Source organism: Dermochelys coriacea, chromosome 7 (assembly GCF_009764565.3).
Source record: "Dermochelys coriacea isolate rDerCor1 chromosome 7, rDerCor1.pri.v4, whole genome shotgun sequence".
Classification (NCBI taxonomy): domain Eukaryota; kingdom Metazoa; phylum Chordata; order Testudines; family Dermochelyidae; genus Dermochelys; species Dermochelys coriacea.
Genome location: NC_050074.1, coordinates 109,466,784 through 109,490,528, shown reverse-complemented (window position 1 = coordinate 109,490,528; position 23,745 = coordinate 109,466,784). Strand labels below are relative to the sequence as shown.

Here is a 23,745-nt window from a genome sequence, read left to right as displayed (position 1 = left end):
AGCCAAACATATAATACACCTTTCAATTAAAAATCTGAAAGGATTCCCAAGATGATGCTGAGCAGATCATACCATCTGAGTCAGCAGTTACACACTCAGCAAACTGATTCATAAATCTATGCTGCTGCTACATTCATGTCCTCATTTTGGTAAGTCTGTCTTGCAGAATTATGCATTGTTTTTTCCAGCCCAGTTCACAAGGTCAGTGCAACTATTTCAATCTGATCACAGAGAAAACCCTCCTCCAATCCCTGCCACAGGCTCCTGGGGGAGAAGATAATGAAAATAAGAACAGGAGCTACATTCTGTCAAACAAAAACTGAAATGTGATAAGCCAAAGGATGATCAAATTTAGCTCCCCACTGCTTCTTTGCTCTAACCCCCAAACTGTTTTTCTGATATAACATTTAATGTTCAATGATGTTCCAGAATGTTAATTGCCCCCTTTATATAAATATTTAAGCAACTTATTTTGCATGTTAATTTCATGGAAAGTCAAGATTTTTAATGATGAAATAGGAAAAGTGGTCTATGTAGAAGAAAATATAGTTCATAAAACCAGACCTAAAAAAATTAGCTCTGGTTAGAAATGGCAGTTTACTTTCAAACATTATTGTGAAATAAGCAAGAGTTTTATGATTAATGATGTTTAAGAAGCTGCCCTCCATCTCAGATGGGTGCAACATAGCAGCTGCCATAACAAAAGTAGGATTTTTTAAAAATTAAAATGCCAATATGAGTAGGAATTAAAAACCCACACATCAATTTGTTGAATAACTGCTGACTTGGGACTAGTATGATCTGCTCAAAATCCCCTTGGAAACATTTTCAGATTTTTAATTGAAAATTCTATTATACATTTGGTTCCAAAACCAACAGCTTCCTAAATGTTTAAGATGAGTCAAACATAATATCTATATAGGACTCCACTTGACAGTCATTTTAGGAGCTGTGGAAGTTCACAGACAGAGTCCAAGAAAAACACACAGATGGAGAGGAAAAATACAAACAAGAGAAAAACAGAAGTGCGTGCCACAGTTTGTGGTGAATGTTTAAGAACGATCAAATGGGCAACTAGTTGCATAATTGGTTGTTTTTTTGTTTTGTTTTGATTCTTTAAACTTAGCTCCCTTTAAGCTCCTTGATAGTAGACATTCATTACATATTTTATATCCACAAACTAATACTATGTGTCTACATACTTCAGATTTACCTGTTTAGCTAAGCCTTAATAAAAGTAAAGTTTTCAAAAATAAAGTGATTACTCATTTGAAAATGAATAAATCTTGCAATTTGTACAATAGTAAATTGAGTTTTCAGACTTATAGAATGAAGTCTCTAATCATGACTACTTCAGAAGTAACTCTTCCTAAAATAAACACTTATCACCATGTCTGAGGCAACTCAGTATAAAGTAATGCAGCTGCCCCATCCCTTCTGAGTCCGCCTTAAACAGACTCTACCATTGCTGCATTTTCCTGCCAAGAAACAATAACTTGTTTATAGTAGGGAGTAGTACAGGCAGTCCAGAGTAAACCAATCTGTGATAATGTAAGGTTTCATTCAGCAGTTCAGATACTTACAGCTTTTACTCTCCTCTTCATTAAGGCAGGCAGGCAATAATGGATTAATGTGCTGTAATTTCTGTGCCAAAATCACATGGATTCTGGGGACTAATGAGGCAGGAGGACTATGTACTCTCTGTTCTTCTACTGTGTCCATAGACTCCATAGGATCAAGTGGTGATGATGAGTTCTCCCTAGTAAATGTCACAATTAAACTGAGCTTAAAGACATTCTATGCAAATGCCCCTGCTGTTGTCAAAATGAATCTGGAATCTACTCCAATAATGTTACACATAAATACAAGTGACATCCATTCCCTGTTTCAGTTTACTGAAGACTACATTTAAACTAATATAATTTATTATAGATTTTAATTATAAAAGCTTAATTGAAAGATTTTAGGTATTTATAAAAAGACTATAAATACAAAATACATGAAAATCCCATAAACCTACAATATAATATACTATACACAATATACTAAACTGGATTTTTACATGTGCCGTCTTCTATATTTCTGAAAATACTTGGCGTGTACAGGCTTTAGTTTTGTAAAAGAGGCAAATCCCTAAATCATTCTACCATTTAAATGAGAGATGTAAAGTATTCTTTGTGGTAACAGGTTTCTGTTCAGCAGGTATCCAATGCAGACATTGTAACATTTGAGCAAATAAAGCAACTTTGTAAAGTAAAGTCTATCTTGTGTGGATACAGAGTTCCAGAAGGCTGCCAGATCATCAATCTTGGACACTTAAATTTTCTGTATAGCCACCGAACATGTAATGCAGATGCAAGTCAAAAATTCCCACCAGTGTGACTCAACCCTAACTTGGAGAAACCACCCTTTGAGGTGAGAGAACAGGTTAGACCTCATGACTATTCAATTCTCAGTCTCTGAGGCCTTCCAAAAGTAGCTTCAGGTTTTTTTTAATTCTGATATGGACATTGGAACAAAGACAGACATCAGATGGCAACAAACTTCAGTCACTACTGACTTGGATTGGATTTGCACCAGAGACAGAAATGAAAGGCTCTATAACCTATTAATCTTGAGGAGCCTACCAAATTCACAGTCCATGATCAATTTCATGGCCAGAGGGTTTTAAAATTGGTCAATTTCACATTTTCAGATGGGCTTGTAACCGTGGGGGTCCCAACACAAAAGGGGGCTGTAGGGGGTCACAAAGCTGTTATGTGTGAGTGAGTGTGTGTGTAAGGGGGGCAGGTGTCGCAGGATTGCCACCCTCACTTCTGTGCTGCCTTCAGAGCTGGATGCTGAAGACAACATAGCTGCGGAGCTTCTTGCAGCTTGGGGAAGTACCTGGAAGTGGGACTGATCTCCCCTCCCCTCACCTGAGAGTGGCTGTGCAGGGGAAGAGGAAGTCAAGTCCCTCCCCAGTCCAGCAGACTAGCAGCTGGAGCCCACTGTACAGTAGGAACCCCTGGCTGAGGCACCCCCAGCCCTGCCTCTCCCCTACCCCTCCAATAACTAGATTTCACGGTGGAAGTCTGATTTCACAGTCCATGAATTTGGTAAAGTCCTACTAATCTTCTAAGCCTCTCCTCCTCTTTTTGGGCAAGATCTGTTCTTCATTGAAAGGACTGTAACCATTCTTTTCTCTTTTTATTTCATGCAACAACTTTAAAGTTCAAAATCCTTGCTGAATTCCACCATTTTGTCTTTATGTAATTTGGCTGTCAACAGTCAAATACATTTGATTAGACATATTGAGCCACCACTCTGGCCTTAGTCTACTGTTGGGAAGATAAACACAAACAGCTGGCTTTGCTGGTTTACCTTTACAAGCTTGTCTGGCTCTACACAAGAACACAAATATCAAGGCTGTAACATACCAAAAAGAATGTTTTCAAAGGATCAAGGTTCTGAACACCTGCATCAATACGACAGGAACTGACATACTGGATGACACCTGTGATCCATGCACTCAAATATCTACTCTTAGGGGAATTCTGTACACTGTGCAAGCCACAGAATTAATGTTTCCCAGAGATAGATAATTGATTCTGATGGTGAGACGAAGGGAAGCCTATGTGGCACCAGCAGAGAGGGCTACTGGCTCACAGGCCAGAGCAGCCAGCTGCAGAGAGGGAGGGGGAAGCACCCTGTTCGTGTGGCCAGATGAGGAGGCATGGGATATAGGGGATGGACAGAGCAGGGTACATGGGGCTGCTGGCGGGGTCACAGACTGGGGTTCAGAAGGACTAATGGTGAGGGACGGACTGGGGCAGAGGCACAGGAACTAGTGGCATGACAACATTGAACCAGGGGTTGAATGGGAGTGAGAGGAGAAGGGGTGGCTGAGTGGGGGTGCAGGGCCACACAGGGATAGAGACAGCTAGGCCTGGCTGAATAGAGAGGGAGGGATACAGGGGGGAAGGGAGATGCAGGGCCACATGGGGACATGTGCAGATATGCCTGGCTGAATGGGGTGTGGGAGTGAAGGGACACACGGGGGCACACGTGCTTGAATGAATGGGAGAGGCTAAGGGTCAGCCAGAGTCAACATGGGGGAGGCTCCCCAATTCCCTAACAATCCATCCCCAACCTTCCCTCCCCCGCAAAAAAAACTGTTCCATACTTCTCCCAGCCAACCTCGAGATTCACTCCCAGGCTCTGTCCCAGCAATTACTTCCTTCTCCCTCAGCTCCTTCGTTACCCCTGACTTCCCCAAGCCTTTGGGCTGCTTCTGAAGAGTGCAGAAATTCACTTCTGTATTGCAGTTTAAATGAACTATTACTCAAATTTCTGTATTAATATGCTTAGTAGGGAATCTATTTGTCAAAAAACGTTTCCTGAATCTTTTGTATTTTCTGTATTGTTACAGACATACTTGCTGACAAGTATTTTGAAATAAATTACCAAAATAATTGAAAGGGGCATAATTATATTGTGTTATTTTGACAAATAAAATATGTAAAATTTTGCAGATTTTTTTAGCACAGAATTCCCCCAGGAATAAAATATCTTCTCTCCAAAAGTGGCTAACACAGTATAATTCAGAGAAAGGCACTAGGAACCCAAATGGATAATCATAAAATAACATGCTCTTTAGGGAAGTTTCCTCCTAAATCTCATCAGTTAGTGGTTGGTTTGCACCATGATACTAGGCTTTAAATGCTTTCTATTTTTAAAAAATGTTATCTAATATAACTCAACATTTTTTATATGGAAGTCTAATCACTTTTTTAGATTTTACTAACCTCTTGGTCTCTCTACCTTCCTAATCTGTGGCAGTGATATGTACAGATTAATGGTGCATTACATTAAAAGAAAGTATTTTCCTTTATCAGTTTTGAGTCTGTTTTAATTTAATTGGCGGTTCTCTTGTTCTTGTATTCAGAGAGGGTAAATAAGAATAACTGATAAAACTTCTTTACACCATTCAGTATTTTGTATACATCTATCATGCCCCTATTTATTTTCTTTGTAAAATAAAACAGCCCTAATTATTTCATATTCTCATATGGAAGACTTTCCATGCCACCAGTCATTTTCACTGCCTGTTTACAGGACCATCTCTCTTTTGGCTATACTTTTATAGGTAGTCTATAAGTATTTTAAATTTTTTCCAACCCATTTACTTGGTTCTGAAGTAAATTTCTCTAGTCTAGTTCCAAAAATTATCCAGCACTTGAAGGTACATTTGCTGTCCTTTGTTATAGAAGCTAATTGTAATATCTCATTAACTCCCACACATCATTCTGAAGTTCCTTCAAATCTCTTGGTCCTGTCTTTATAAATTTGTTCCAGCACTAACACTTGATACCTCCGTTTGGCAGTCTGGGAAATATGTACAGCCATTGCTCATGCAGTACCTGTTCTGTGGACAAAAGACTTCAATTGCCAGGGCTGTCAATCCAGTACCTTTCACAAGTATTACCTTTAATTTAGGCAAAAAGCATTTTTAGAATAGTGCTCAGACACTTTCTTAATTTTTAGGGCACAACCATTCAAGCACATTTTGCTTTTTAACTTCATAATCCCTGCAGATCAGAATCACAGCCTAAACCTTACCTCTCTTCATTGTTCACTATGCCGAGCACTGGATCCACAGACAAAATGCCATATACCTCAAGAGTATCGTTGACTTTGAAACTATCCCATCTCTCATAGACCTGCCACAGAGATAGCATGATAAAACAAGGAGGTAGGCAGACAGAACAGAATGATGTATTGCAAGAACAAGGACATAATTGATTGTCAGACAAGAGCAGAAATCTCAGTAGACAACTGTAGATTAAAGAGATTCTGTGCAGGGAGGCTGTCCAAATAAGTTTTTAAGAAGGCGAGATTGGAAAAATTACTTTCTACTTTTGTAGGATGTACATTATCTGCCTTCTCCTGCCAAAGTGGTAAACAACCATATTCTACACTTGTTAATTAAAGGATGAAACTCTAAATGTAGAATAAGATTGCTGAAGAATGGGATAGAAACAGCATAGATGAATTTTACTTGCTTGCAGTTTCATAGTCAGCATTAAGTATTAATCAACAGGAAACTATTTCAAATATGAAGTGAAAAACAAACATTGCATTGTTTCCCTCTTGCTTCACCACACTTTTTTCCGATAGAAGAGCACATCTTCAACTTACTCAAGGGTCCATGAGTCAACATCATCCTTACACTTGGGTGTCTTGAACTGACGGAACACATTTTGTCAAGTGCAGGTATGAATATATGTGCTTTAACACCTACTAGCACTGATGTTAGCAATTCTAATATCCCTTATGGGCAGTGAAGAGGAAAACAAAATAGCTGTTAATTGAGGACACATTCAAGATAATATAGGTTTTACTGTAACTACTCTGGGTTCAGGATTCTCTCTCCCACCTCTAATCTATCCCCTCAGTGAGGCAATCACACTTTGGTCATCACCTCCAAAGTCTGGTTACCTTTACGAGACATGCAGGGCCCTTCTCTCCTGGCAGCGGAAAGTTTAGATCAAGTGGAGGGGAGCAGTTTGGGGAGATTAGCTGATGTCCTGCAGAAGCTTCAGTTTCTAATCGCTTTGGCTCACCACACCCATGGATATCACCTATATTCCCTGCAACATGAAGGAAAGACAGCCTTCTACAGCTTACTTAAGCATAACAGCAAATCCAAACAATTTTCCTTCCTTCAGAAAGCAATACAGAAGCATGCTGGATCAAAAAGGGATCCTGGAAGAACAATAAAGTAGTAGTTTCTACCAACTACTACTTTATTGTCCCTCACAGAAATAAAATATTTGTATCTCTATTGCCAAAAATTAACACCATGATGAATATGTAGGATTTTAGGCATGAAAATCTGTTCATCTTGGAGACCTAAACATAGCCAAGGAGATTTAACTTGACTCAATCTATCTTTAAGCATCACATTGTCATCTGCAAGGCAACCTATCATTTGTGTAGAGCTGTAGAAATATTGCATTCTGCATCTTGTGTTTAAAAACAAGTTAAACAGAAATAAAATACTTTCTCTCTTAAGAATCTCTTTCGATTTGATTTTCTAATGCAAAGATAAAATACCATTCTGTAACTGCTTACTTTAGGCCAGGGATTCTCAAACTGTGGACCGGGGCCCAAGCTGAAGCCTGAGTCCCACCGCTCAGGGCGGAAGCCGAAGCCCAAGGGCTTCAGCCCTGGGCAGGGCGGCTAAGGTTACATGCCCCCTGCCTAAGGCAGAAGCCCTGGGGTAGCTTTGCACCCCCTCTTCCCCCCGCCCAGGGCAGCGTGGCTTGGGCTTCGGTCCCCCCCTCCTGGGCTCATGTAGTAATTTTTGTTGTCAGAAGGGGGTCATGGTGCAATGAAGTTTGAGAACTGCTGCTTTAGGCTACATATGCAGGTAAATCAATCTGAGTATTTACTTGGAAATCTAATACAGATATAAGAAAAAGGTGTATTTTAAACTGTAAACTATTAGAAAAATACTTAAAATCTGACAGTTCGACTGACTGAAATACAACACCAAACAAAGCTTTAATTAACAGCTTCTGCAGTACTTTTATAAAGAACATGAAGGACTTATTTTTAAACTAACCCCCTCCTGCTCAAAAGAATACATTAATTAGGGCAGGCAATTTTCTCATCAGTTTGTGAATGCACAGGATGTGCACACATACCTGATTTGCCTCATGCTAACATTTGCCAGTTTTGGAAATACCATCCTTTCAGAAAATCTAAGGATTTTAGGTCTTTTTTCAGGGGACTACAAATGCCTGGTATTCCACATTTTCCCTTCCAACCTCTGGAGGGCAAAAGACAGTTCCAGGTAATGCAAGTCAGTTATATTCCTTTAAAAAGCAGAGGGTAGGGGCGCTGTCACTGGAGATAGAGAGGCAAGGTGGGATAGCTTGAGACCCAAATTATTGTTCATAGTAAAGCAGACCTAACTGATATTTAGGCCCCATTTTGCTAAGTGTTTTCTATACATGTAATAAGAGACAATCCCTATCCCCAAAGAGTTTACAATTTAAACTGACAATTCCATTGTCTGTTTTTTCCCCTTTCTACAGGTAGGGAATAGAGACACTGAGATGAGGTGACTTTCTGAAGGTCACACAGGAAGTTTGTGACAGAGCTGCAAATTAAATTCAGTGACTGAAGCCTTTCCTTTCTTCACACAGCAACCACAGTTCTACTGCAGCAATCAAAAAATACTAGCTTTTTGTAAAGCAGTAGAAAACAAATCATATGTTACATATGTAACATTTGTCCTGGGCTAATTACAAGTTAAACTGCTGGTTTCCCCATTTGTTTCCATTCACAGTTCAACCAGCATAGTGATCAAGACTGGGATAACACTATTGACTCACCCTGATACAAAAATAGTTCATAATGGTACTGAAATGACCAATCAAATGTTACCCATATGCTGCTCTTTCTGTTTAGATGGATGCAGCTCCATATCTTCATCTTCCTCATAACTCCTCTTGTGGCGACTTGGAGTGTAGGATGTTGAAGGGCTAACTCGAGCCTGACTCGCACTAATATATGCGTATGATTAAGAATTAAGGACATCATCAAACTCATTTGAAAAAAGTAAACCAGCACAAGTAGCATTATCCAAATATTATTAGCCTGGCTATCTTGTTGGGTAAGATACTATTACAATAGGTGTGCAAATTGTACTATGGTGCTGTCCTACGATGAGGCATATCTAAATTAAGGAATTATCCTCTCATCCCCTCAAAATACAAGGTACTTTAAATGAATTTATCATAATTAACATATCTCAGGCTTGAACAAAGGATATTTCTTTCACCCATGCTGACTCTCCAGGCACTGGCACACAGTAGAAGGTCTGTCTCTCCAAAGTGACCGTTTGTGAAGAGTTTAAATCAATTTCCTGCTGAGGCTAGGATATCAATAATAAATCATGAGCTTCAGGTTTTTAACATTGAACATATTTGTTTTTAAGTCATTACCTTACTTTGTCAGTAGAATTATGTACTTAATCATAATGAGTTACAAGAAGTAACTTCCTAATGAAACAATTTATTATCTAAAGCACAAAAATTAAGACTATAAAAATCTAAATACAATCCAGTGGTAATTTTAAACTGCACTCCATACAAGTTTTCCACATTTTGTTTAATCTTCTAGACCCTATTTTTGGTGCCATAAGAAAACACAGATATTCTTCTGAAGTTTTTGCATGGAGGTTAGTGGGATATGATTTATTCCATTCTTTCAGTAAATGAATGGAAAATTTTTGGTGCTTTCAGCTGCTTTAACCCCTGTGGGCAGAAATAATAATCATTCTTTAAAGGATTCCCTTACTACGGGTCAGTAATTTAATGACTGATTCTTTGGTCTCAAATGCAATCTCAATGCAATTGCATGAACAACGTCAAAAAGCTCTCATTTTAAAAAAAATCATTCTTACTCAAGAATGTATGGAAAGAAAGAGTGATTATTAGTTAGTTACTCTCTATACTCCTGAGGGTGTTCTGTGCCAAAAAAATTAAAAATTCTGCAAATTTTATTTGTCAAATAAATATGGAGGCTCCAGCATGGCATTGGGGAGCACAGGCCACTGGCAGCACAAAAGTAGGCGATCACTGAAGCTTCCTCTCCCTCCCTCTCTCCCCACCCCCCAGACTCAGCGGTGAGACTGCATCCAACCCTGACACACCACAAGGACTGGTCCTGTCCCAGAAACACCCCAGGGCCCTCCCTCTCCATACCAGGTGCACCAGGTGTGAGCAGGCAGGCTCAGCAAGGCAGGATCCAAATGGAGGGGCTTGGTGTGGAGGGATCCAGGTGTGGGTTGAGAGGGTTCTGTGTAGGGGATCTGGAATCACGGAGGCTTATTGGGGGGTTCTGGCTGCAATGGTAATGAGACTCTGCAGGTGGGTCCAGGTGAAGGTGGCTGGGGCTCAGCTGGGGTGGGAGTGAGAGAGAGAGAGTGTGTGTGGATAGAGCTTGGCAGAGGAATCTGGGTGTGGGAGGCTCAGTGGGAGGTCTAGATGCTTGGGGAGTGGGGCTCATTGAGGGGTTCTGAGTGCACAGGGGTAAGGCTCAGTGGGAGGGACTGGGTACGACAGGGTCTGGATGCACAGCGGTTGGGCGAATGGGGCAGCAGGAAGCAGGGCGGGGGAAGTTTGCAGAGATACCTGCAACTGGGGGAGAAATCTGGGGGTGGGTCTGACCCAGCCCTGGATGTCATGCAGGGGAAGAGGAAGTCCGATCTTCCCCAGCCTAGGCACAACTAGCAGCTGAGCCCGGCGGAGGGAAGGAGTCACTAGCCGGGTCTTCCCAAGTCTCGCCCCCCTGCCCCTCTTTGTTGGCTGCCCTGGGCACCTGAAACATACTGCTGGGGAGGGTCGCATGACTACTCTTGTGGCTTCCCTTTGCTTCACGGGAAGAAACTCATTTTTCTTCCGGGAAGCAAAGAAATCTGCGGGAGACAACTTCTGCTCATGTGCAGCGGTGCAGAATTCCCCCAGGAGTATCTCTACCACACTTATGTGCCTCAACAGTAAGAGTGGCTTAAGTCTGCAGAACCTGCTTATAACCAAAATTTCAGATCCATTCTACTTTACAAAATGTAAGCCTCAATTTTTTTCAATGCTTTGTAATAGAGATTGCAATTCTAAGACTAATAAAGTTATTCTATTTTTAAAAAAACCTTAACTGACTTCATTTTCAACGTTCTAAGACTATATTCCTTTAGGGAACATGCTTTACCAGTGGTCTAACTTCTTGACGGAATTACTGGCCAAAATTCAATTCTTGGCCACAACTAACAACTTCTGTACACAAAACTAATTTTAAGTGGCATGGAGATGGCTCAAGACCTATGAGCCACAAGGAATGCTCCCCAAACCTGGAATTCACTTTGAATCCCAAGAGCTGTATATTTCCAGGAATTGAGCTGAAGGGTTGAAAAGAACTATTATTACTGCACTTATACAATACTTTTCATATTAACTGCATTTTCCAGACAAGCAATCTTTACAACATTCCTGGTTTCCACAATTTTAAAGACAGAAAAATGGAAGAGAAGGGAAGGACAAAGAGGTAGGTACAAATCTTGTCCATATTGCTCTCTAAAAATAACACACTGAAAGTGGCAGAGAGGATACCTTGTTGACAAGGAAAGGGAAATCAACTGATTTATTTTAATTAATTTTAAGACTCATTGCATATTTTCTTGGAGGTCACTGTAGGGAGAAGGAGAAGAGAGAATGAAAAGCTCAAATTTAATATACCAAATTAAGTGCTAATTCTTACATTGTACAGCATTTACAGAACTTACCCCACATTCAGCTACATCTCTGTATTTACCAAAATGCAAAACCTGCCAAAAAAAGCAATATGATAATTCTTTTCCTTTCAAAATCTTGACTCACATGAATTACTATTGATAACAGAAACTAAGTCATTAGGCTAAAGTCCTTTCAAAAACATAACTGTGTAAACTTTTATTGTCTGTAGAATTCAACAGAGAAGGGATTCATTTCAATTCCCACAGATCCCACAACACACTTGTTATAATTTCCACAACCATCTCTACTTGTGGCAGATCACAATAAAAAAAATATAGTAAAATATTATGTCCCTATGCCACTTGAGTCTGTTGAAACTGAACTAATGTTATGCAGCCTTGGAATACTCAAGAGGTTCAGTTCAGTAGACAGAGAAGGGTAAAGATCTGAATGAAGAAAAGTTAGCTCACCCCAAACATTTTCCCTAACAATTCATCATTATTTTACTTACACGTGTTTTAGTATTTGGGTCAATTGTTTCGTAGACTCCCATGTAAAATTCAGGATCAAATGTATCTTGAACCATGCAGCGGAATTTTACTAAACTGTTGGGCTTCAGGTAATGTAGGGGGACATCATTCAATGATGGTACCTATAAAAAGTACGAACAAATATCAAATTAATATTAGACCTTATTTTAAACATGATCTATAAAATACTCATAAGCACCATGAAGGAAGTGGGATAATACAGAGATACCATCCCATATTTTAGTTACTATCCTTAGATCATCCAGCCCCTTATTATTCATCTCAATCACTTCATTATTGTGAGCAAAATTAATCACCCTGGTCTGCTCACCAGGTAGTCAGTTATGAGACTTAATTTTTTGCTCATCTGTCCTAACCCAACTGTGTAAAGCACACTTCCATCTCTAATTTTTGTACCTACTGTTGTTACAGGGAACAGTTGGGATTACTGTAATTAAAAGATTAGGAAAAGTATATTTCTGTATGTTGTTCCAGTTTGTTTACTTTGGCCATTTGACAGCTTTGTGTATAATTAGTTTCACAGATTTGGTGAGGGTCAGTTGCACTTATACCCTGCTGCTGTTACATCAAAGCCTGGGAAAAAGCAAAGTTGAAAGTGAAGCTGAACAAGAAGGAAGGAAGGATTGGAGGTGGGCCTATTTTTAGTAGTGCTGCTCTTGGACCTTTAAGAGGGGCATAGGAAAAACAGTGTAGAAATACTTAACAGAATTTTAGTGACACACAGTTTAAAGAGCATTTTATCAGAAAACTTTTTTTTTTTTTAATTGTTGAATTAAAAAAAAATTCAAGTTGACAGTGTTTCTTGAACCAGATTTCACTTTCAACTGATGTCCCTTTTTGACACACTTGACACCATTACTCCTGAGGGAATTCTGTGCCACTGCCCATGAGCAGAATTTATGTCCCTCACAGATTTCTTTGCTTCCCTGCAGAAAAATGACTTTCTGATAGGGGAGCCACAGGAGCAGTCATGCGACCCTCCCCAGCAGTATGTTTCAGGTGCCCAGGGAAGCAGACGGAGAGGTAAATCACTGTGGGGCAGAGGGGGAGAGACTGGGAATAAAGCATCATACTTTATGAATTTTATTCAATAAGAAAATTAAAATGGTAAAAGTCACTGTCACAGGGAGGCTGGCCCTTTAGAAGGAGATGGGTCTCAGCCCTACCTGTGACAGAGCTAACTCTCCTCCCTAGGTTGGGAAAATGAAGGTCATGTGACCCAAATAGGTTTGTGGGATAGACAAGGGAGCAGCCTCAGTAGCAAGAAACTAGGAGGAGAGACAGACTGAAGCAGAGGCTGAGGGAGGCAGAGAACAGAAGAATTCTGCAGGAGACCCTGGGAGACACCAAGGGAGAAAAGTCTCCAGCTAGGTAGGGCTGGGAGTGGCTTGCCAAAGCAGGGAAGACTCCAGGTAGAGAGACCTTGGAGAGGATTGATGAAGTATGGGAAAGGATGAATACATAAACTTTAATATATGAACTTTCAATATGCTGTCTTATAACTTTTGGACTTTGAGGACTTGATTTTGGACTTGTTTGTGATAAGAAGCTAGCCTGGTAAGAGGTTATTGACTGCAAGAAAGCCTTAGTAAAATTACCGAGGAGCCCAGAAAAGAGGTAAGCTGATGTAGAAACACCCCAGGGCCACTCCATGCCATGAGACAGTAACTTTTTTCCCATCTCACCAGGCCTGGCTGCCTTTTTTCTTAGCAACCCAAGTGTAAAGTTTCGCATACTGCAGGATGCACCTATCATGCAGAAGGTTTTTACAAAAATCTTTATTTTTATTCATTTTCATAGGGGAAAAGCACAACTCTGAGTAATGGGAAACATGAAAGGAATAAGGCCATGTCATTGCAAAAACAAGCAAGATACTGTATACAACTCTTCTGATTATCAAAAACATCCACAATTCCAAATGGCCAAGAAAAGACAGCCAAAACACAGGGTTCCTTTAAGGTAAGGGAGGCTTTTCCGTATGGGATGATATTACAATTGGAAAGAGAACAACATAGGTTGTCCAGGAAAACCAAACTGCATGTGACTTGAATGACAGCAGCACAAGCTATACCAGAAGTCTATTTGATTTTGAAAAATCAGGTCTTAGTTGGATTGCCAGATTGGGGGAAAATATCCACATTAAAATATGGTTATCATCAGAAAAGTTACCATGTACAACTGGAAACTTTTCACTAAACATCAAAACTTGTGTTTATTTTGAATCAGATCAGCTTGCTTTAAAATAAGCAAATAAGGTTTTACTACTTTTAATCCTTTTACTACTACTAACTCTACTGGACCAATGTAGAGAAAGAGAGAGACAGAATCCTATTCCATCTTGTATATTATCAAGAAAATTGTTCATTAACTTCCAATTGCAAAATATTTTGATGCACAAGACAACTAACTATTTTCAGATTCCAAGCTGGGAAAAGTATCTTTTCTACCATTAAAGTGGCAGATTTGACCTGAAAGTTCCAGAGGGCCAATAAATATAGAAGTCAGTGTCAATTTTAGTCACCTTTCCGAGTAGACCCATACTTTGAGGAATCAAGTTGTATTGCACCTTACATTTGCAGATGAGGAGACTGTAGTAATCAGATTTCCAAACACAGAGTAGGAATTTGGACGACACAAGAGCGTGCAGTTAGTGGGAGGTGTGAATTATTTTTGTACCTAACCAAACTGAAAGGCAGTGGTCATAACAGCTGGTTCTCCAATCAGTTGAAGTGTCAAGTATTGCAGTAACAGAACATGATCAGATGCTATGTTGCAGGAAACCACAAACATTTGGAGTACAAAAATGTATCTCCAATTTACAAGTAGTCAGGGCAGATTTCAATGCCTATACAAATACAACAGAAGATAGCATTTGTCAGCTAGTGTCACCTAATGGAGCACATTTAGGTGGCATTCAGCAGTTTAGGTTCTGATTCAAAGTGCACTGAAGTCACTTCCACTAACTTCAACACACTTTGAATCAGACCCTTACATATTTTGCTTTGTGTACAGGTTTTTCACATTTAAATAACTTTAATATAAACCAAAATTGGGCCTACAATCTCAACAGTGTCCCTTTCAGATAAGTATGAGCAAGTTCCACAAACACATTTCTAAAGGACACATTTACCAAAAAACAGTAAGTCACTATAATAGAGGAACAAGAAGGCAGGAGCTGGAAGGTCAGAAAAAACTCTAAACAATTCAATCAATTTTACCCAGTTAGTTGCATTATTTTCTTTTAGCTTCTCTGTAAAGTATTCGGTTACTTTCTTCTCCCAGTCAGGACTTGGACCATTTTGAGCTAGAAAACAAACTGCATTAAAAATAGCAATAGTATGCTACATTGGACTTCTATTCAGCACTCTGACAGCACTATGAGCAATCTGATACTCATTTTGAATCTGCTGATGTGATTTTTAAGGGGACTTTATCCCTACACAAATGTATATTATAACAACGTTGATGTCATTTGTCTCCTCTCATCTTTCTGTTACAACCTTAACAGAAAGATAAGGAAAATATGGACACTGTGTAGGTGGGGAAAAGCTCAGACAGCACGGATTTCAAATACACTAGAAACTATTGGGAAGAGATGAAGGATTATCTGTTACCCTTCCTTCTTACTGTGCATGCATGATTATACTTTTGCAAAGTGTTTGTTTCTGCAGGAGCTCCTATACTAGTCATTAAGAAATCAGGAATTATGTTTCGGTTAAAATAAAGAGCTTCATTGGCACGTCCTTAAGTAGTGGTACTGGTAGTTGAGCCTATATACCCAGTACCGGCAGGGGGATATAAACTCATAGGGATTTTGCCTCAATTTATAGTCTATGTAGTGCTGGGCATCAAACAGAGCTTTAAGTATCATTTTTCAAAATGCAGTTTCTAACACTGATTGGCTGGTGCTAGAGCTTATTAGACCGATGTTTACAATTCTAGACAAGAACAGGTTTTAGAAACACCTAACATGCATTGGCTCTGTCCATACTAGGTCACTCAGCTGTTACATATACGTTCTTAACTGGGACAGAATTAAAGGCATAGCTTCTTAAATGGGAGTCCAATGTAAACAGGGTCCCAAATTATACATAATGTACATGCACCTCATTAGGAAGTGAATTAGGAAGTGATCTAAAATTAGATCCTTTCTAGTTCACCTCAGCTGCCTTCATTATTTCTTTTTACTACTAGCTGCCCTCACTCCCCACATTGGACACCAGGAGATATTTACAAAAAGAAAAGGAGTACTTGTGGCACCTTAGAGACTAACAAATTTATTTGAGCATAAGCTTTCGTGAGCTACAGCTCACTTCATTGGATTCTGAGTTGCTTCTTCAGCAAAGTTTTATATTGTATAGCTCTATTTTCCTGTATGGTAAAAGGATTCCTCCTCCTTTCCCTCTAGATGAGCCCACCGTAGAATTTGGAGAGTATTACAACAGACCGATTCAAGAACTTCAGCCATCGCTTCCTAACATCACCTATGAACGGTCTTACTCTCGCAATATTTTTTTCTACATTATAAAGGTTTCCTTCAAGACATGTAAACATGAAGAAACTACATTCCAAATGCATCTTTTCAGATGAAGTTTGAGACTTTTTTTGTGAGAGGAGGAATTGCAGCCAAGTGAGATTATTAATGCAAAAGGAACAGACTATAGTAAGTAATGGTGTATTCACACCTGGGGCAAAAGCGAACGTGCCCGTCTTGTCCTGTCAGGTCTCTCATTAGGAAGGAGACTCCTTCACTGAAAGTAGTATTTAAAGTCTTTGGTAAGAAAATAATGTTGCTGTGTTAGGAGACTTTTTGCACATCTGTCTCGGCTGCCTGACAGCTCTGTTAGTTACACACAGCAACTCTCCCCCGCAACATTTCTAGCCCGGCACTTTCAACACCCCTTCCCCAACCTGCCCCTTGCCCAGTTTCTCTATTTCCTGGTTATTTTAAGGCACAACACACTCCCCACCACGATTCCGCACCCCAGGGTTGCGATCGCTTCCAGACCGGGTCTTGCACCAGAAACACCCACCGCAGCAGCCGGCTTGGCCCCCGCCCTCCCGGGCGGCGTTACTCCGCTCCCGCCCCGCCCCGCGCCCCGCCGCCGCTCCCCGGCGTGACCCTGGCACCCCTCCGGGCCCCACTGCCCCTCCCCACAGCCGCCCCGCGCGCCCCATTATTCAGCGTCCCCCGGGCCGTATCGTCTCCCGCCCGGCCGCCCCGCTCTCACCGAAGATGCCCTGCACGATGCTGAGGGGGCTGTTCAGCCAGTCGGCCACACACGGCATCGCGCGGGCCGAGGCGGGCGCTCGGCGGGACTCCCCAGGCCCTGCCGCTCCCGGAGATGGGGCCCTGCGCCCCGCCGTAGCCACGCGCTCGCCCGCTCCCGGAGATGGGTCCCGAACTTCCTGCCCAGGCGGCCTCCCGCGGCGGCAATGGCGGCGGCCCGGCCGGCCCCGCCCCTCTCGCCCTGACGCTGCGGCGTGCGCTGCGGGGGGGGGAGGCGGCGCCGCCATCTTGGAGCCGGGCAGCGCTGCGGGCGGAAAGGGCCGCGCAGGCTGCCCCGGCTGTCCGGGGAGGAGACGTGGAAGAGGCGCAGCGATGGCCGCCACGAAGCCGCCTGGGCCTGGTTCCGCTAGCGGCACCAATCTGCTCTTCTCCTCCTCGGCGACCGAGTTCAGTTTCACTGTGCCCTTCATCCCGGTCAGCCAGGCCCCCGCCGCGCCGCCGGGGCCCGCTCTCCTCGGCGCAGGTACGCGGCGCCTGGCGGGGTGGGGGCGGCCGGCCGGGGGACACTGGGGAGGCTCATATTGTGGGGGGGCCGATGAGGGCATTGCTGGAGGGGTGTCGGGGGTAGCTGGAGTGGGGGGGATGAGATGGGGCGGGGGGGACACGGTGTTGGGGGTAGCTGGAGGGAAGGGGGGATGAGATGGGGCAGGGGGGACACGGTGTTGGGGGTAGCTGGAGGGAAGGGGGGATGAGATGGGGCAGGGGGGACACGGTGTTGGGGGTAGCTGGAGGGAAGGGGGGATGAGATGGGGTAGGGGGGGACACGGTGTTGGGGGTAGCTGGAGGGAAGGGGGGATGAGATGGGGGCCCTGGTGGGGGGGAAGACACGGTGTTGGGGGTAGCTGGAGGGAAGGGGGGATGAGATGGGGCAGGGGGGACACGGTGTTGGGGGTAGCTGGAGGGAAGGGGGATGAGATGGGGTAGGGGGGATACGGTGTTGGGGGTAGCTGGAGGGAAGGGGGGATGAGATGGGGCGGGGGGGACACGGTGTTGGGGGTAGCTGGAGGGAAGGGGGGATGAGATGGGGTAGGGGGGACACGGTGTTGGGGGTAGCTGGAGGGAAGGGGGGATGAGATGGGGCAGGGGGGATACGGTGTTGGGGGTAGCTGGAGGGAAGGGGGGATGAGATGGGGCAGGGGGGATACGGTGTTGGGGGTAGCTGGAGGGAAGGGAGGATGAGATGGGGCGGGGGGGACACGGTGTTGGGGGTAGCTGGAGGGAAGGGGGGATGAGATGGGGTAGGGGGGACACGGTGTTGGGGGTAGCTGGAGGGAAGGGGGGATGAGATGGGGCAGGGGGGATACGGTGTTGGGGGTAGCTGGAGGGAAGGGGGGATGAGATGGGGTAGGGGGGACACGGTGTTGGGGGTAGCTGGAGGGAAGGGGGGATGAGATGGGGTAGGGGGGACACGGTGTTGGGGGTAGCTGGAGGGAAGGGGGGATGAGATGGGGCAGGGGGGACACGGTGTTGGGGGTAGCTGGAGGGAAGGGGGGATGAGATGGGGCAGGGGGGACACGGTGTTGGGGGTAGCTGGAGGGAAGGGGGGATGAGATGGGGTAGGGGGGACACGGTGTTGGGGGTAGCTGGAGGGAAGGGGGATGAGATGGGGTAGGGGGGACACGGTGTTGGGGGTAGCTGGAGGGAAGGGGGGATGAGATGGGGTAGGGGGGACACGGTGTTGGGGGTAGCTGGAGGGCAGGGGGATGAGATGGGGTAGGGGGGACACGGTGTTGGGGGTAGCTGGAGGGAAGGGTGGATGAGATGGGGCGGGGGGATACGGTGTTGGGGGTAGCTGGAGGGAAGGGGGGATGAGATGGGGCGGGGGGACACGGTGTTGGGGGTAGCTGGAGGGAAGGGGGATGAGATGGGGCGGGGGGACACGGTGTTGGGGGTAGCTGGAGGGAAGGGGGGATGAGATGGGGTAGGGGGGACACGGTGTTGGGGGTAGCTGGAGGGAAGGGGGGATGAGATGGGGTAGGGGGGACACGGTGTTGGGGGTAGCTGGAGGGAAGGGGGGATGAGATGGGGGCCCTGGTGGGGGGGAAGACACAGTGTTGGGGGTAGCTGGAGGGAAGGGGGGATGAGATGGGGGCCCTGGTGGGGGGGAAGACACGATGTTGGGGGTAACTGGAGGGAAGGGGGGATGAGATGGGGGCCCTGATGGCACAGTGTTGGAGGTAGCTGGGATGGTGGTGGGGGACCTTGTGGGAGAAATGGTGTCGGAAGGAGATGGGGAGGGCACTGGAGCTGGTGGGGTAGTGGGGAGATGAGATGGGAGCCTTGGTGGGGGAAGGGTGTCAGGGGTAGCTGAGGGCATGAGAGGGGAAGGCATCGGTGCAGGTGGGATGGTGGTGGGGGGAATGGTGCCAGGGGAAACTAGGGGGAGGGGAATGAGATGGGGGCCCTGGTGGGGGGAACACGGAGTTGGGGGTAGCTGGAGGGAAGGGGGGATGAGATGGGAGCCATGTGTGAGAGATGGTGTTGGGGTGGTGGGGGGAGTAGGAGATGTGGGAAAGTGTTGGGGGTAGATGGAGTTGTGGTTGATGGGCTCAGGGGTGCAGCAGAGTGGGGAGGTGACCACTCAGCTCAGACCACTTTTTGTTATCTAGTGTCACGTTGGTACAGGTTGCTGCCTTTTCCCCTATTTCAGCAGCGATGTCCTGCAGCATCCTGCGCTGTGACACACAGATGTGATTTTTTGTGCCATGAATAAAAACCTTGTGGAGAGCTGCTCCCTAAATATAATTTTTTTTTCTGGATCTTTCATTTCCTTCAGAGGTATGTGCTTTGTGTGTTCCCTAGGGTTAGCACCAGGAGCAGAAATTAAATGGGGGGTATGTATTTCAGTTGAAAGGGCCTCCTACTGTTACAGCAGTTCTGGAAACCTTCCTGGATGATCCTGTATGGAGGGTAAATTGCACCACTTTATATGTGGTCAGAGAGGAGACACCGTTTCTCCTTTCACTTTTCTACTTTGAGTCTCTCTGTGGTAGTAGATCCCGGAACTATATGTCCTGCTCTTTCCTCAGGCAGCAAGAAGGCAGACTTCAATCATTATATTTCATACCTGCTCAAAGAAAACTTTCACTGTTGTGAACTGAGTTGTTGTTTGGCCTTACCCTCCTTCTCATAGTGGGGTTCTTTATGTTGTTGTACAGCTGTAATGCTAACTTTCATTTCAGGCCCCTTTTTTGAGTTTCTTAAAAAACTTTATAGAAAAGTTCTCTTTGGGCTGAAATGTCTTATGCATGTTCTCATCCCTGAAGTGTCATTTTGCTGTAGCTTTGGGAGGGGACTGTTTGAGGAAGAAACATTTTTTTCCCTTTCGTCAGTTCTCTAACTGAAAATAATAGTACTTGTTTGAGCTATTACAAATTGGGTGCTTTCATGCACAAGAATAACTAAAGATTTTAGTTTAAAAGGTCCAGCTGGGTACAAGTAGTAGTCCTCAGGCACTTGTCCCATATCATCCCTTTCTCCACAAGTGTGAATGTAATCAGAAATAAGCTAAAACCAGTGAAAATAATGCACACATCATGTACACTTTAATGTCCTTGCAACATTAACTGCACAAGAGTTGTAGTTATTTTTTTATTATTACCTATATAGCGTCCCAAAAGTGTGCCAGATGAATATATGCGCAATCAAGTGCTATTAGTGCATTTATATGATTTTTAAATCTTGCATTCAAATAACTTCAGCAGTATCTGGATCTTCTGAAAGTGTCATCAGTCAGAACTCATTCTTTTCTTTTCTTTAAAAAATACCCTGGAAATCAATATTTGTAAATCACATTCATGCAGTGTTGTGATTGGGTTTAAGCACACTTAGGTTAGAAGGTTAAGATTTGGCTCCAACAACACTATAGCTCACATTAATAAATATAGTATTAAAGTTAATACCATATGTTCAGGGACTATAAAAAAAAAAAAGCCCACTCTCTCTGAAAGAGAGGCTTGCCCTAGGTATGGTTTAGAAGAATTTTATATATGTGGCAGGCTTAGGTATACTTCTTTAACAGACAACCTAGCGTTCTCTCTCTTTGTTGGAGAGAAGCAAAGTCGGGAAAGTAACTGAAATGCTTCCCTGATGGATTGTATTTTCTAAGGGCAGGTCTTCACTACCCGATCTATTGGGGATCGATTTTATTGCGTCTCATCTAGACGCGATAAATCGATCCCCAAACGCACTCTCCATCAACTCTGGAACTCCAGCTCACGAGAGACGGAAGCGAAGTCAACGGGGGAGCAGCGTATCTTAGGTCGTCCCCGCCCCCCAGTGTAGACCAGGGCTTAGGGACAACTGATTCTAAATTCTCAGTTACTGAGGGACAATCTTCGTTCATTGCTATATTTGCTTTCCACAAGCTACTCTTAGTATAACCTTCTATGAGTGAGGTACCCGAATATTTAGATGCTAATACTTTAACTGTATTGCTGAATTTATTGACCTTAATTTAGGATACTGCAGATTATGTACTATATGTATCTTATGACTTTCAGACAAAATTTTGTACTTTTGGGTAATTTAAGCACTACACGCAGATGTACAGACACTCTTTTCTTAACCTGGGTATTAAATAATTTTAACATAAGCTTTAATAAAATTTTTATATTGAGGAGGTCCACATCCTCTCAGCCATCATAAGGAGTTGTGTGAGCAAATGGAGGCTATACAAAATTCTAAGGTCCTGATGCTAAGAGCATCCATGTGAATAGGCCTTTGCATCTGTGCAATACTTACTGACTTCAATGCAGCTACACAAAGTTTTCCTCTGAAGCATTTTGAGACCCCAGTCATGCAAGTAAATTTGCAGATGGACTGCAAGCTAGTGAACCACTTTGCCTAAAAGGGTAAGATTTTTTTAAGCTCGTTACCCAGTAATCTAACTGCTAATGGGTTTCCAACCCTACAAGCCTGATCAAAGATGCACTTTTTATTTTGCTCTAAAAGTTGGTCAGTCACAGACTGTTAGATTTCCAGCTGGAATGAATTCTAAAGCAAGGAGTTACTAGTGAGGGTGCATATCACCGGCTGACTTCTGCAAGCTCAACCTTGGGAATTGACGGATACAGCATTGCTGCCCTGCCTGCATGGACCCTTGAACCTATGCATAGTCCTGTTGACATCACAGGGTGTGATGGGTTCCTCTCAGGGTTCCACCTGAAACTGGGGTACCACTGAGCCCTCTGACCCACCAGCCTGGGCTCCGTCTCACACTGTGCTGCTGTGACAAGTTGCGAAGCCCTCCAGGCTTGCACTTTCACCAGCATTCATACAGGTTAGGGACACACCCAACTGCAGTCACGTGCAAGTTCTCTAACCACCAGCCTCCCAGCTTAGGACCCCAGACCAGTACCATCCTGCCCTGGATAAATCTGGCCAGTATACGGATTTAACACCCGGTCCGCCTCTCCCTCAATGTGAAAAGGACCATGCATTTGTGGTAACCAAACTGAGATTTTCCCCAGACACCTTAGTCAAACGCACACTGGTTTGGATTAAAAGATAAAATAAGTTTAACAACTACAAAAGGTTTCAGAGTAGCAGCCGTGTTAGTCTGTATTCGCAAAAAGAAAAGGAGTACTTGTGGCACCTTAGAGACTAACAAATTTATTAGAGCATAAGCTTTCGTGAGCTACAGTTCACTTCATCGGATGCATACACAGGTTAGAAATCCCTTCAGCCTGGGACCATCACTTCCCCCAGTTCAGTCTTTGTTCCTCAGGTGTTTCCAGGTGTTTTGTTGTAGGGAGAGTGTGGTACCATCACTTGCTGGAAAGCTCTTTTGCTCTGACCTAGGTCAAACATTCCCAATGTGTAGTGCTATCTCTGAGAAGTTTCTATTGTATACAATTCCTGGGGTAATCCTTGTGCTTGTGTGCATTTCCTCAATTAGCCATTAACATTGTTTGGCCTTTTTACTGTTGTACTTGAAAGGCTGCTTGTGGATGTTTTCAACCTCAAAACATGTTTCAGTAACATACAACCTAGCTAAACTTCATAACTTCAGATACTATGATAGCATATACAATCCAACGAGATATTAATGTCTCGCAGATTAAGACTTTTAGAGTGATACCTCACAAGGCGTACCTTGTGCAAATCATATCCTAATTATATAACGGGTGAATAAGGGCATGCCGGGGTGTCACACAGGGATCCACATACACAGAACAGCTTCCGAGTTAGAGCCTTCATTTTCACAGCAAGGTATGTGAGAGAGGAAATCTTTGAGGTCCTAAACCATCTAGGTTGTTCTAGTTGGTAATCAACTTCTGGAATTGCAATAAGTGAATTGACAGTTAATGCTGGAAGTAACATATTCTCATAAATCTATCACATCCTCAAAGGCCAGCAGTTGTGTTTTGTTGTCCACATCTGAGAGGAAAGGGTATACAGTAGAATCTCAATTTTTATGAACAGCAATCTTATGAACCACCAGTTATGCAGAGCATTTTTCCTCAAAGGAAAAAAAAAAGCATATAAGGAAAATGGTGTTGATTAAAAACAAGTCAACATCTCTCTATATTCCATTTCCTTTGATGCATTCGAAATAACTTGGTGGTGGTATGGAGGCCAAGAAGAAAGCAATGCAGTGTGTCTTACTGCAACTTATAAA

General features: G+C 43.5%; 1 protein-coding gene across 6 annotated transcripts in view; it reads left to right on the top strand.

Moving 5' to 3' along the window:
• Positions 1-17,054: 17,054 nt before the first annotated feature.
• The window catches only part of LOC119858585 (SEC23 interacting protein), a 39,835-nt gene continuing 33,144 nt past the window's right edge, over positions 17,055-23,745 (top strand). For 5 of the 6 annotated variants that reach the window (XM_043519219.1, XM_043519218.1, XM_043519220.1 and 2 more), the window contains exon 1: positions 17,055-17,586. In XM_043519219.1, the coding sequence (XP_043375154.1) occupies positions 17,070-17,586 (517 nt within the window). In that variant the 5' untranslated portion in view covers positions 17,055-17,069. Of the gene's footprint in view, positions 17,587-19,777; positions 19,902-23,745 lie in introns of those variants that run through there. The other variant, XM_038409563.2, reaches the window with a different exon arrangement.